Raw genomic sequence first — 14,632 nt, 5'->3', positions numbered from 1 at the left:
AGAGGTACCCCATGCTTCTTTACTCCTAAACATCTGGTAAACTCAAATGAGTAACGTCACATTCTTGAAGCTCAGATTCATCGGCTCCTCCTCTTTGAAAGACGAGCGTTTAAAGTGTGTGAATATGAGAATGTCTGATTGGTCACTACACCCGTCAATCACGAGCTTACGGACGCGAGGGCGGGCTTAGCGGATGTAAGAGGTTGAGCCAGTGTCAGTGGCGTCTCTCCTGCTTGTCTAACCAAACACCACAGTGAGATGAGGCGAACAACGTCCACAACCAGTTCTCCGGCGTTTTTTTCCTATCATGCAGACACAGAACGCGCACATTCGGGTTTGTTTTGATGCCCGATAGTAATTGGTGACCCGCAATCCCGCCGCTCTCTTGCATATCTGTGAACAAATATGCATTTTTGCACGTGTTAGAACAGATTGTTTGATGTGTACTTGATCAATGAGAGAAGTTAGGAACCGGCGGTGGTTTTTAACTTGTTGCGCGGTGATGCAAGTGTCCTCTTGCGCAAGAGAATGATTCATGAGACAGTTATTATACTACACAAAATTTTTTCTTCGAGGTGTGTGATTGGCAAAAGTTGCTTTAGGATGGGCTCAAGGAATGAGATCCATTCCCAACCTGCCGTAGGATCTGCGCAATCAAGTTAAACATTGGACGACCGGAGCTACCCAAAGACCCATATTAAGAATTGGATGTGGATGTTCTTTGGTCCAAATAGAGAGTAAAATTATATTGATTTCCTAACCAAATAATCCAGGAGATGTCGGAGTCTTACGAGGACGGGGTTTGCGGGGATGGAGCTCCGGATTTCATCCCACCGAGAGCGGTTCGATCAGGCCGGCGGAGTGGAGTCAGCGTGTCGCTGGTGGAGCGCGACGAGGCGGCTCTCCTGGAGTCTGTGAAAACGGCACCGAGGAGGAGCAGCATCATTAAGGTAATAGCGGAAACACACCTGTGAGTTGTTAGAGTTTGGTAGTGTGAAACATACTAAATCTTGTATTTTCAGACGAAATTGTAACAAGAATTCAGATTGTGGAATAGAGTGCGATCGACCGTCAACACGTAGGCTAAACAACAGCCTGTGTCCTTGCAGTTCATACAAGACACGTTCACTTCTCTCCGTGATGCTTTAGGGTTTGTGACTTGATTAAGAACACAGTCGTGGTACTTTATGGATCCGTGTGGGTTTACCAGCCTAGATTAGGATGCACCAGGGTGTAGCAGCCAAGTCTCAACTGGTTTTGCTTTAGGACCCAGATGTGGCAACCCAACGTTCTACCATAACTGTCTGTAGTAAATTGAATCACAATTTTTCTTAAAATAAAAAATATTTTCACATTATGTTTTGAGAATGAGGGTGGCTGTCCGTTTTACACCTGGCCAGATTCTGCTAAACACAAAGTAAAAGTTTGAGAAATACTATGAATTGTATGATTTAATCACATTTTATTATTTATTCTTTGCATTGTTTTTTCCCCTCTTGGTATCTGCAACCAAGAACAGAGCCGTGTCCCATTTTGGGTTTAGAACCTCCACAACCTGCTTTAGAACCATTGATGTAACAATCACTCCAGCATTCTATTGTTCACATTCCTTATGAATTGATATTGTGTTCAGTACATTTTATACATGCATAAATATAACTTTGAGGTCATTGGTTATCATTACAGATCTTTCCGTTGTGCTTTAAGTCCTTGAAGTTTAACCCATGAATTGATCTTGCACAGATTACCTGCTGGATTCACACATCCTCAACTGCCATATCAACTGAAAATAGAAATGTAATCACAAGAGAAATGCTGATGTGCTTGCTTGTAGTGGGATTTTGATTTTGACATATACTGATGTTATTATACATTTTTTATTTTTAAATGACGTTCACTCAAAAACATTGGGGTTTTTAGATCAGGTACGATTTTGCATGTCACTAAACTAATCATTCATTAACATAACCATATATATTTGGACTATTTTTCTTGGATGGGAGCATTTTAGTCCCCTTTAACAAAATGCAGTAAAATGAAAAGAGCCAGCATTGTTTTCCACAGCATGGTTGTTACAGTATGTAAACAGCAAGGCCATTGTGACCTAAAGGTTGACCTGAAACAATTCCATTTTGCAATTATTAAGCATGGACTATAACTTCAAGGAGATGAATGAAATGGGATTTCGGAAGAAAAGGACATGTCGAGAGGTCAGATTAATAGCAGGAAATGTTTGAAACACACAAATCCCTTTGGGTCTTGGGTTTACTAATGCTTTTAGACAATCATTGATCCACTGTTACGGAGTAATGCAGCAATGACTCTACATCAGTGCTTTGCAGTGAAGGTCAGACAATAATCTTCAGCTTTATTAGTTAGAAGGATTACAGAGCAAGACAGCGGGGCCAGTGACTATGAGGGGTGTCTAGTTATTAGACACTGTACATATATGAAATGAAACCCATCACTTGTTAGTTACTGTTTTTGCAATGTGATGTAAAATGTTAACAGCACTTTCTGTTTGCATGGCTGTAATTAAAACTTTTGAAACTTTATTTGTGACATTCTCTTGTTTAGATTTTAGATTTTGCATTTGCGACAGTAGGAGCCTCCCGAGAAGCTGGTGCTGCTGCTACACCCCACAAGACTGTAATCTGTATTTGGGTGTTGCGCATAACCAAGTTCAGTACTTTCAGTGCTCGAGTAGGCTGTTTTAGTTCAAATGAGCAGGAAGTGGCATAGATTAATTGACAGATGGCAAAGAAGCTGATGATGTCAGTGACAGGCACTGTCGATAGAATGGAGAGAGGAGGTGGCGTTCATGTGACTCATCCCAGCATGGGTTCTTGGTTCAGTTTGTTTGAGATCCAGAATGTGAGTAATGTTCCCTGTCCTCAGCCAAAGTGCGTAGCCTTCCAAGACAATGTCCAGAGCCATCATTGTTTTTTAAATGGATGCAGAACTTGTAGCTTACACCTTAATACAGACTTGAGAACTTGTTGCTTGTCTGAAATCTACAGAGCTCCCTCTGTGCAGTTGTGCATGCCCAAGAGCAGTACATCAGTTTAATAGGCAAGTTGGAGTTGATTGTGCAGCATCCCTGAGCATGCATTAACCTAAACTTTCCCCCATGCCTCTATGTTCTTGACCGAGATGATAATAAAATCTAATTTTCAGTTCTGACTGTCCTTGTGAGAGAATGTCTTAAAGTTTCCCAGATTAATATGCCGTGGATTAATATGGACTTCTAACATGATTCAGAGTTTGCAGCTATTGAAAGTTTATTTGTGTGGTGCTCAGGAGTTCTGGATTATAGCCACTTGTTGACTTGCTAGTTGTGAAGGTACTTGCATTCTCATAAATAAAAGAAATTGTAGGCCTACATACATTTTATTGTATGTGGATGGAATGAATGGAAGAGGTGTTAAGTAGGAATAAGTGGATGAGGTGTTAGGAAGGAATGTGTACTATGTCAAAATTTTGTACATCAACTCAAACTCAATGTACATCAAAGTATCTGTTCCAAAACATACATAAGTGAATGTAAAATGTTCAATTTTAGGTACTTCATTATTGAAAACTAAAACATTTTGTGGACTCTTGAAATCAATGATGTAAGTTTAATGAACAATTAGAACATTTTATAAAGTAACCTGTTATTCATTAAATTGAAATATTTCAGTAAAATGGGAGTCATGAAGACCTGTGAAATATGTTGTTTGTTCTCTGAAGGTCTAAGTGACAGAATGAAAGAAATTAAAGAGAGCACAAATATTCAGATTCTGTAAAAAATTCACAAAAGTATATCTTTAGTAAAGAATAATAGTTTCTAAAATAGCTCATGCCACAGTGTTTTGGTATGATTTTCATGAGGAAATAAGAAACCACTTTGCAAATTTACTGAGTTTTCACAGTGAGCTTTAGGTTGAGCAGAAAAACAAACTTGGGGAAGCTGGAGTACAGAACCCTGGGGAACACCTCGCTTGTTTTTTTTTAGCCTCATGAGCACTTTCCATTTAATCAGTGCTGTCTAACCACAGCTTAGTTCTGTTTTTCAATTTTCCACACAGTATCTACCTCACATTTATTTGCTGTAATTCAAGATACCCTTTTCTTTCTCTTTCCATTCTCTGCCAATCTCTATCCCACTTCCTTTCCCCCCATGTTTAGCTGTCTCTCTCCTCTCAATGTTCTCATGCAGAAAAAAACAATATCTAATCTTACTCATTAATAGGGTTGCAAAAAGGTGGAAAATGTCCAATAAATTTCGGAAATATTCTAGAAATTTTGGAAACTTTCCAGGATTTTTTTTAATATTTACCGGAAATGGTCCATCACTTTGCAACCCTACTCATTAAAGATTAGTTCATCCAAAAATGAAAACTGTCATCACTTCCTCTTGTGTTCTTCCAAACCTGTATGAGTTACTTTCTTCCATAGAACACAAAATGAGAGGTTTTGAAGAATCTACTGGTCATTCTTTTCAGTGGTAATAAAATAAATGGGGAGTTAATAGAATATTTCAAACTTGAGGGTGAGTAAATTTACAGAAATTGTTTAATGTTTTTCATAATATAATTTAGACCAAAATCTAAATTATATTATGAAATTAAATGTTTGCTTTGAAGAAACCCCCAGGCCCTTTTTTCTAGGTAATATGACATGCTTTTTCATATTTTGATCACAGTAAACTTTGTTCTGCAGCATTGCACTCTGTTCTGGACATTGTTGTTTAGAAAGCGTCACTGGCTGCTGGTCAACAGCAATGACAATGTAGCTGCCTTGACACTGTGTAACTGACTTTGTGGTTAACGGGGCTTATGTATGAGTGTTTGCCGGTGTCCTGAAGGCAGACTAGGAACTTTGTGCTTTAGTGTCACTCAGCTACTGGTGCCACAGACCTCTGATCGCCATTACCCTTCCTATCTGACACAAGCGCTCATCTAAGCCTCTGGGGCCTCACTTGTGATCAGCAGCCTATTGTTTAGTGTTGTCAAAAGTACTGATGTCATTGTGTCCTCGTGCTCTACAGATATGTCTGTGATTGGCTACAATGATCATTACTTCACGCTCTTCACTGAGTGCTTACACTGATACACACGAGCGTTTGAAAGCCATGCCTATCAGTGGATCCATCTATGATCAGATGTATTAGGGATCTGCTGAGAGACATGGCTTTCAAACACTGCCATGTGTTTTTGTGCAAGCACTCGGTGAAGAGCATGAACACAATGGCCCATCAGAGCGGTTTAAGAATACACTCAACAGTGCTCAAAATGCTAGCAGGAAATGCTGGCATCAGCACATTTTTAAAATTTCAGTACTGACATTGGTACTTTTGAAAACATTACTAGTGTGTATTTATGTGTCTGTATTATAAAGTTGGTTTATGATCCAGATTTGCTTAGAAAACTCTGGGTACAGCGACCACTAAAGGTGTTTTATGACTATCTGTATGGGGAATTATAGACAGTCTTTTATCAGAGGATACCATTTTCCTGTGCATATTTCAAAGAATTTGGCTCTGGTTCCTAGCAGTATCTCAGGTGCCTGCATCCAGAAGACTTTTTTTTCATAACATATATCCTTTCTTTTCAGTGCCAGGTGAAAACTGGACAGCAATTTTGCCTTGTTTGGCCACTTTGTGCGAGTCGCGGCTTGTGAAGAAAGGGCAAATTAATGCCAAACTTTCTTTTTAGACAAGTTGTCAAAAGCTGTAGAATTTTAAAAAGTTTAAACCTCATTCCCCAAACTTTTAATCTAGCTTCAAATTGGATGTTGTGTCAGCCTTCAAATAGCATTTTATGGTTATCATCTCCTGTCAGTGTGGAGACAGCTGGAATGCAAAGATGTTGGGGGAAATACAGAAAGTGTGATTGCGAGAAGTTCTGAGTGAAGGAGTGTGAGAGCTGAAGGAACTGTCTGTTTATAGCTTCCGGTTTAGTAACACCCAACCCGCATCTGATGTTTTGCTTGTCTACTGCATGCTTTTACTTGTGATCCCCTAGATCAGAAGTGCATCAGATATCAGCAGTGTACTACATGCCCATTACGATGACCACAGTATCCAAAAAAGAGACTTTAGGGGATGGAGGAAAGGCAGAAGTGTGACTCTGAACAGGGGTGCAAGGGAAAGCCATGTGTGCTTGGGCGTAAACAGGAAGTACAGTACTACAGATCATATGATAGCATGAAATGAAAATATGAGTAAGTTGAATTAGAGGGAGTAGTGTTGAAATGGTTGGCAAATTTCATCACTAGTGCACTTTTTAGGGTGGAGTTCAACATGTGACTGATCAACTGAGAGCAGCCGTATTAGAACTGTTCCCTTGGTAGACCACGGCCCAGAAGAAAGTGATTTCTGGTTGTGGGGGGATGTTTTGCTACTATTTGATGTTTGGGGCCAACACACCGAGAAATGCTAACAAACATGCCATCTTCAGTGATGCATGGTTAACAAATGAGGGAGGATATGACTCAACAAGGATAATTATCTGTTCAGGTTCTTTGCATAGTTGTGTATGCACAACTTGGGTGAAGTTCTCACCCTGTCAGGGTGAAATTTACACTACTATTCCAGTCTGCAGTTTGTCATCGAGGTTTCCCAGCCCTCCCTCAGCCTGGCACACAAGGCACAGAGTCTCGAAAGACTGAGACCCCTATAGGGACAAATTTTCTCGAATACTGGATAACATGCTCATCAAATCTTTTTTTAGTTTTGAGTGTTAACATTAGAATTCAGTAAAAATTACAGTTGTTTTCTATAATAATGAGTTTTCAACCTAGGGTCTATAAAGGTGTATATTTTCACTTATTTGCTGGAAATACAGTAAAGACAGTAATATTGTTAAAATCATTACAATGTAAAATAACTATTTTCTATTTTAATATAATTTTGTATATGTAATTTATTCCGATAATGACAAAGCTGCATTTTCAGCAGACATTACCCCAGTCTTCAGTGTCACATAATCCTTTAAAAATTATTATAATGTGCTGATTTGGTGTTTATTTCTCATTGCTGCTTATTCCCTTTTTTTTTCTTTTTTTTTTCTCAGAATTCTTTGAAGAATAGAAAGTTTGAAACAATATAATTTATTTGAAAAATATTTTTTAAACATTTATAAATGTATTTTCGGTCACTTTCGATTACTATGTATCATTACTAAATAAAAAATAATATTATTTATATTTAATTACAGTAGCTCCTGCATGTGTATTGCATGTAAAATTTCTGCCATACCTATCACAGTTCTGCCACACCTATCTCAAGTTAGTTAACATTTTTAATATTTACATCTGATTTATACTTTTGAAACTGTTTATGAACATACCGTAAAATGTCATGCACCATCGACTACTCCAAATGCTTTTAGAATGGTGTTTTTATACTGAATCAACTGTTCAATACAAGTTCAGTTGTTTAAACAATGGTAGAATGAATGACTCGATGACTCTCTCTCAGTGATTTTAGGTTTATATTTTAAGTATATTTTGCTTTTTTCCACCAAAATAATTTCAGATATCACTACTGAACATTTTATTTTTAAAATATCAAAACATTATTTATGCAGTTGTATCGCAGGTTAACTGCATACACGTCCTGCATTAGATGTGTAAATGCATCTAAATGCCACTTCCAATACAGATTGTGTGCCACCTCTGCGTTGCAAACACAAAATTTTGTTGATACTGATTTAATTTGTTTGGTAACAGGCTTATAGTGTCTTACTACTTGAATTTACTGAATACATATAAGAATTTGAGAAAAAAAGATGATGCATGCTTAAAAAGGCTATAGAAAATTGGCCTTATAAAGGTAAAAATACCCATAAAAGATAAAAAATCAATTTAAACATAATTTCTGTTAATGTCAATTTCTGTTATTCCTGCAAATTAATCAGCACAAAGAATATGAAGAATATCAAAAGCTTTGGGAGTCAGCTTCCCACGGCAGTCCTAAGCATGTCAAAATACCAGTACAATAACATGCATAGCAAAATAGTGTCTTAATTAGAAAATATTGAGATAGATATAATTAGTTTTTTTCGTTACTGCACACCCCTAAATGCTTTACAGTTAAATGCATTTTATTTTTATTTTTTTTACTTGATTATTGAAATGCATATGTTGTATTTTTAATAAGAGAAATGTATTAAGTTGATGCTGGTGCTTGCTTTACCGATTTAAACTGATTGTTGTACATCTGAGACGTTAATTCTTTCAGCAAGTTTAGCTAGGAATGTGAGTCCAAGAAAATAAAGGGCAGACGAGCAAGAATGTGATCTTGGACTCTGAATTGCGATGATTTCACTCCAATTCGCAATGGAAATCACTGGCGCGCAGTTGGGCTACCATGGCAACCGATGGGCCTGACTCAATCCACCTCAGTGTTCATTGACATTCAGAAAGCGGTTTTGTAGTCCGGGGTGTGGTCACAACTGTGTCAGCTGAGGTCCACCCAACATGCACTCATGTTCTTGTTTCTCTCTTTTAAGCACGACCTGGCGTGTGTCTCTTTCGCGGATGTCTGAATGTGATATTTCGCTTTGACTTTCACGCAGAGTCACCCATCTGCACTCTGTCAAAAGAGCTGTCCTTCGAATAAAAACCGACCGAGAGATTCTCCATGCACAAGCACTTATTTCCTACTTTAAATTTGTTATTTTCATGCCTCCTTCCGCCAATTAAAAATGGCTTTTAGCCCTTTGACAGTTGAGAACGCATGTTTAGGTGGTGTGAAAGAGGCATGCTGTTGGAGAGGTGATTTCTAAACGCAGTTTCTGTAACAGGATTATATTTCTAATGGTCTCATCATCCACTCAGCTTCTCTGAGCAGCAGTGAGAGGGGAAATGAGAGGAAGTGAAGGTCGACAGCTTGAGGCAGGCATTAGAGCATTTGAAAATAAATATTCCAGGATAAATGCAATTTAAATGCAATTTTTTGGCATGCACTGGATTATCATGGACTCATCCCTCAGTTTGCAAAAATATGCAAACATTGTGTGTACAGTAATGCACTTAGTATGATGCAGGACATTGGTCTGGGATAAAAAGTAAGTTATTATTACAAAATCACTGATCACCCTATTTGACCCTGATAATGATGTGCTATCAGATTATCACTTCATGATTATTGTAAAGAAAAATATGATATTATGATATTATTCTTAACATGATATTATGTATAAAAATGTAGAAAATTTCAGTAAGGTTCATATTTGACTTAATATTTTATTTATTTGGTGTAGGGAGGAGGAGAGGGAGTTTGTCACAGTTCATTAAAAACAATTATAAAAAGAGCTTGCTGTTGGCAGGAACTTGAGATGAATTTTCTGGAATTTTCACAAAACGTTGTATTTGCCTTGTTTTTATCTAATTAAATAAATATTGATCTATAAGCAACTTTTAAGCTTACATAACAAGCATTATTTTACCAGAAAATGTTAATATAAGTGATTTAGCTTGTTTGCCCATTTTCCATTATAAGTGCATTACTTTAAACTGTTTTCTGTATTTCATGAAGGTTTAGTTAAAATTCTGTGGTAATCAACAGCAGGTCACAAAACGGTTGCATTACTCCTGGAATATTCATTTTAAGGTGAGCAGAAGGAGGGAACAGGTTGCTGTTGAATGAGTTAAATGTGAAATTTTCAGTTGCTTCATAACAGTTTGTGAATTTAAATCTAGCCATTGTCTTTTTAGCCAGGGGAACTGAAAATAGAATTAAATGACAGTAACACAGATGGAAGATTCGGGTAGAAAAAAAGTACAACTGCTTACGCTTGAATTCTGAAAATGTATTGTAATCACACTCATAAGTATGTTTTTGGGCTCTAATTTTTTCCATGTCTTTCCAGGCTCCTTCAGTTTGAAACCTCAAACCGAACCCTTTACAAATCAGCTCTTGTATCCATAACAAAACTTTGTTGACTATTATATCTGATTACCCATAATGCCACTATCCACATGGCAGTTTTTAGTCATCAGGCAGTTGTTCTCCCCTCATTTTTCCATAATTTGTTCTTTTGTTGTTTTGGCTAAAATTCATTCATTTCTCATTCTCTATCACTGATGATTAGCAGTTACAGAGCAGGCACTTCTTGTGCCGCACCAGGAATTGCAGTGCCAGTGACCCTGTGATCCTTGACTCTCAAAAGAGCAGGTTGGGCAGTTTCCATAGTAATAAATGGGAAATGTCATATTTTAGGCTTTATCCGTCTCTCCCTTTGAGTATTTTCGTCTCTTGCCTTATCTCCATCTCTGCACCCTCCCTGCTGTCCAAGAACACTTCTATGAGAACTGGAGTTCAACACGTTACAAATCGCTGCTGCCAAGAACCTGGCTTATCGCTTTTCATCTATCTTTTTCTTCCTCCTTTCCTCCATTTCTCGCTCTGACTGTCTTTTTATCTGATCCCTATAGTTTTTTTTTTTCTTTTTCAGGGAGAACTAGACAAATGAACAAACAGGATGAGACCAAAACAGACCTGGCATGTTATTAATAACTAACAGACTACTGGATATTGATAGTATTATAATTTTATTTCTGATATATCCGTCTTCCTCTCTGTCTGTCTGGCACATTGACGACTTTGCATTCGGAGCGATTTTTGATATTGTGTTGTAGTGGTTTTCAAAGGATATGAGATGTGCGTCAATGAAACTGATTGGGAAAAAAATTATCTGCTCCACAAAGACAAAATTTATTTGAGTCACATGTTTATTTTATATCCATAAATGTTTGATTACGATATATAACCAGATCTGTATTTTATTAAGTGTTGAAATTTGAAATACTCTGAAGCTCTGACAAAACCGCCTTTGTTTTGATCATAACATTTCCCTTGAGGATCTGAGTTTTGATAATTTAATTGAACTTGACCAAATCTGGCTTTTCAACCTCAAATTCAGACTATGTCCAATATCATGAATGTGCATTTTCACAGGATTTGTACACAAACCTTCAGCTGCCACTTCAGCTTTTGTGGAGCGTATAAATGATTGAACAGACTCCGTAACATACTCTGAGCTGCAGACCAAAACACACACATACACCATGTACAGAAACCGCAACATACACACATACACCACAAAAGTGCAGCGAAACAAAACAACCCTGGGCCTGCATTCAAATACGAACCAGGAATAATTAAATTAATTAGTGTTAAGTAGTGTAAAGAGATCTCGGAAGAGAAGTCAATTTGGTGCTGTGGTTTTGCTGCTGTGGCGTTTTTTCCTTTGCCCTCAGGCTTCAAAGTGTTCTTGGAGTGAGCAACCTGTTGTGCTCATGGGGACAGAGGTTTACTTCTGGCTTGTTTTCATTCCTCTTCCCTTCTCTGTAAAATGTTAAATGCTTTATTTTCATTTTTATTTAATTTTTTTTAATATTGATATAAATTTAGAATTTCTTTTGTGTTTTGTGAAACCTCACATTGTTCTTCTTATTTCCTGTATCTCAGCTTTTGAGCATGAAGCTTTAGCAACAGGCTTAGGTAGTTTCTCAGGAATCATGCAAACTGATCAAATGCATACTGTACCTTGAATGCACGGAGTTGTTTTGGATAAAATGTCTAATGAGATGAAGTATAAATGCATACATTAACATAAAATAAATATTTATTTCAAAATGGCCTTTTAGTGCAGATTCTTGCTGCTGTGTGCAATTTACTTCCCTCAGTGGCCTGCTTTTTTGTATCTCATGTGAAACCAGGATTTCTACTAAATACATTTTTTATATTGAATAATTCAGCAGATGCTTTTATCCAAAGTGACTTACATATGAGGAATACACAAGTGATTTTAATGCAAAAATGTACAACGTTGAAAAATAACAGACTTGGCCAGAAGAGAAAAGGAACACCCCATTAACATAACATAGTGCTGTAGATTAATCCTGAGCTAATGACATAATTCTAATCTCATTATTCATAATCCTTTCAAAGCACTACAACAAAGAGAGATTTTCACCAGCATTACAGTTATAGTTTGAATATAGCTGTGTGTAAAAACACACAACTGCTGAATATGGACATTGTTGCCTTCTGATGAACTGTTTTAGCTGATTGATGAATGTTACACTGTTATTGATCTGAACTAAACCAACATTGATCGAACTGACTTGAGCTAAATAATGACACTGTTGTCTTGTTAAAGCTACTTTAACAGACTGTCTCTTAAGCTGAGCTTCCATGATTGATTCAGCTATTTCCTCTTTATTATTGTGAAGCTGCACTGACACAGTTTGTATAAAGCACTATTGAAATAGATGTGACGAATTGGTTTCTCATTATCTTAAATATTTTACATTTATTTATATTTATAAACATGCATAATTTGCATCCCAATTTTCCACAATAACCTTGAAATAAATCTTAAAAGCGAGCAAGAAAGATGTTTGTAACCATATTCGCTATCATCATGTTTTCATTCCCATTTTCCCGTCATGTCACATTCGATGGAAAGTGTTGTGCTGGAAGTAGCTTTGAGTCGATGTCAATCGGCTAACCTGTAAATAAACACAGCAGGGCCACACGCTTCACCTTCCACCTGCCCTCCACTGATCTCCAGTCAGATTAAAGTTAAAGCCTTCCAGTGATGACTTCTTAACGCTTCCTCTGCAGTAATCTTTCGGCCTAGTTCAGCTGTGCAAATGAGAAGGCCTCCCAGAGAGAAGGGATAACAGCAAAAAAAACTTTTTTAGAACATTTTCTAATAGCTTTCTATGATATTTGAGGTTGAGTGGTTGCAGGGTGTTGCTATACGATTAATAAGGTATTCTTAGTAGTTATATAGTGCATTGCTACATGGCTTCTTGGGTGCTCTGAGTGGTCACTTACTAGCTCAAGTCAAAAGAGCCCATCACCATGTCTCTGTGAAATTCAAGTCTTTAGATATGACTCTGATTTTCTCCTTCAATATGTATATGTATTGATATCTCAGTGTTTCTATAGTTGCCCAGTATGTGAGTCAAAGTCAAGCACACTGTCGCTGAAAGAGTATCCTCTCTGTATCTATGATTACCCCAGCTGTCAGTCAGATTCTCACTTTGAGCTTCCACGCAGGGGTAGAATTGCCGGAAGAGCTCAGGGTAAAAAGTAGGCCAGGTGGTTGTTCTTCCTGATGGATCTGGTGTGGAGTTTCAGGTTCAGTCAGGAGCCTTCTGGAAAGCGTAATCACAATTATGAAGTTCCTGCAGCCGAGTCTATTATTTGACTCTGTATGCCTGGCATAATTAAAACAGCATTAATATGATTGTTATATCAAATGTTCTCATTCACAGTATCCATTTACAGTAATTCAACAATGATAATCTTGTGGTAGCACAGATCAGAAATATTGCAAACAGTTACATTTGCACAAGAAAATAGCTTTCGTAACTTTGTATCTATAGTCCTTTTAGCTTTTAATTTAATTGTCTGTTAAATAGATGAGTTGAACTGGATAGTAAAAGCAGCCGAGAAGTATCTAGGATGCTGGGATACATGGGATACAGCTTTCAAAACTGTGGCACTTCATGAAGTTGAAGTAAATGTTTAGATTTGTTTTTTTAGGTTACTAATTAATTGTAATTAATTAATTTGTGTTTTAATGACTTAATAGTTATACTAAATTGTTAAAAATAGCAACCATAAAATATTAGTTTTTTTACATTTTTAAAAGTTATTATTTTATTAATTGATCATGTGGAGACTTTTGAAGACTTTTGTAATTGCTGATGAAAATTCAGTTTTGCCATCACACAAATAAATAGATTATATAATAGAAAATTGTGATTTTAAATTTGTTGTTTTTACTATTTATTTTACGATTTTAAAAAAAAAAAAATTAATCAAATAAATGCAGCCACGGGGACATTTGGTGAGCAATTTGAATGGTATACAATACATTTTTTAATTATTATTAATAAATATAAATTAAAATAAATGTATTCTTATTATTATTATTATTATTATTATTATTATTATTATTATTATTATTATTATTATTATTATTTACTTTTTCATTTAGAACTAGTGTACTTTTTGTGCTTGTATATAAAATTATATAAAAAACATTTGCCCTGAATTATAGATCCTGAATATTGACACCATATTGCATAACATTCTCATAACTACATTAATATCCTTCTGCCATAGATGGCTTTATCACTTGCTCACACTCTCTCATGGTGTTGGTGTATCATTAGCATTTCAGTCATACTTAGTCACAGTGCCAGCTGATTTATTACACATTTCCGTGTGTTCGCCTGCTCTCTAATCGTCCCGCTCTATCTTGGTTTCTGCCTGTCACTATCTTATTTAATGTGTCTGCACACTCCCTGTCTCTCCCCTTCTCTCTGCCATTCTCTCCTCTCCTCTGTCCATCCGTCCATCCCCCTTGCCTCGTCTTTCTGCCTGGCTGTTTTGTTTACTGCTCTTGATTCATCATCTTTGTGCCTTCCTTCCTCCTTCAATATCCGCCCCTCGCTTCTATTTTGAAAAGGGTTTGTCACACTTAACTTGTGTGTCTTCGTTCCTCGAGTGAGTCTGTGTGTTCTCTTCTCATCCATCTCTCTTTCTCTTACACTGTCTCTTCCCACGTCCCCATGTGCCATTCCCTCTCCTCTATTTCTCCTGTCCTCTTTGAAGTGT

General features: G+C 37.0%; 1 protein-coding gene across 1 annotated transcript in view; it reads left to right on the top strand.

The window, feature by feature from the left end:
• The first annotated feature begins 146 nt into the window (after positions 1-146).
• Positions 147-14,632, top strand: part of plcl1 (phospholipase C like 1) — a 55,214-nt gene continuing 40,728 nt past the window's right edge. The window contains exon 1 of the mRNA XM_026217916.1: positions 147-950. Within this exon, the coding sequence (XP_026073701.1) occupies positions 777-950 (174 nt within the window). The 5' untranslated portion in view covers positions 147-776. The remainder of the gene's footprint in view (positions 951-14,632) is intronic.

The sequence above is a fragment of the Carassius auratus genome, chromosome 34 (genome assembly GCF_003368295.1).
Source record: "Carassius auratus strain Wakin chromosome 34, ASM336829v1, whole genome shotgun sequence".
Taxonomy (NCBI): domain Eukaryota; kingdom Metazoa; phylum Chordata; class Actinopteri; order Cypriniformes; family Cyprinidae; genus Carassius; species Carassius auratus.
This window is presented reverse-complemented; position numbering and strand designations above follow the sequence as displayed.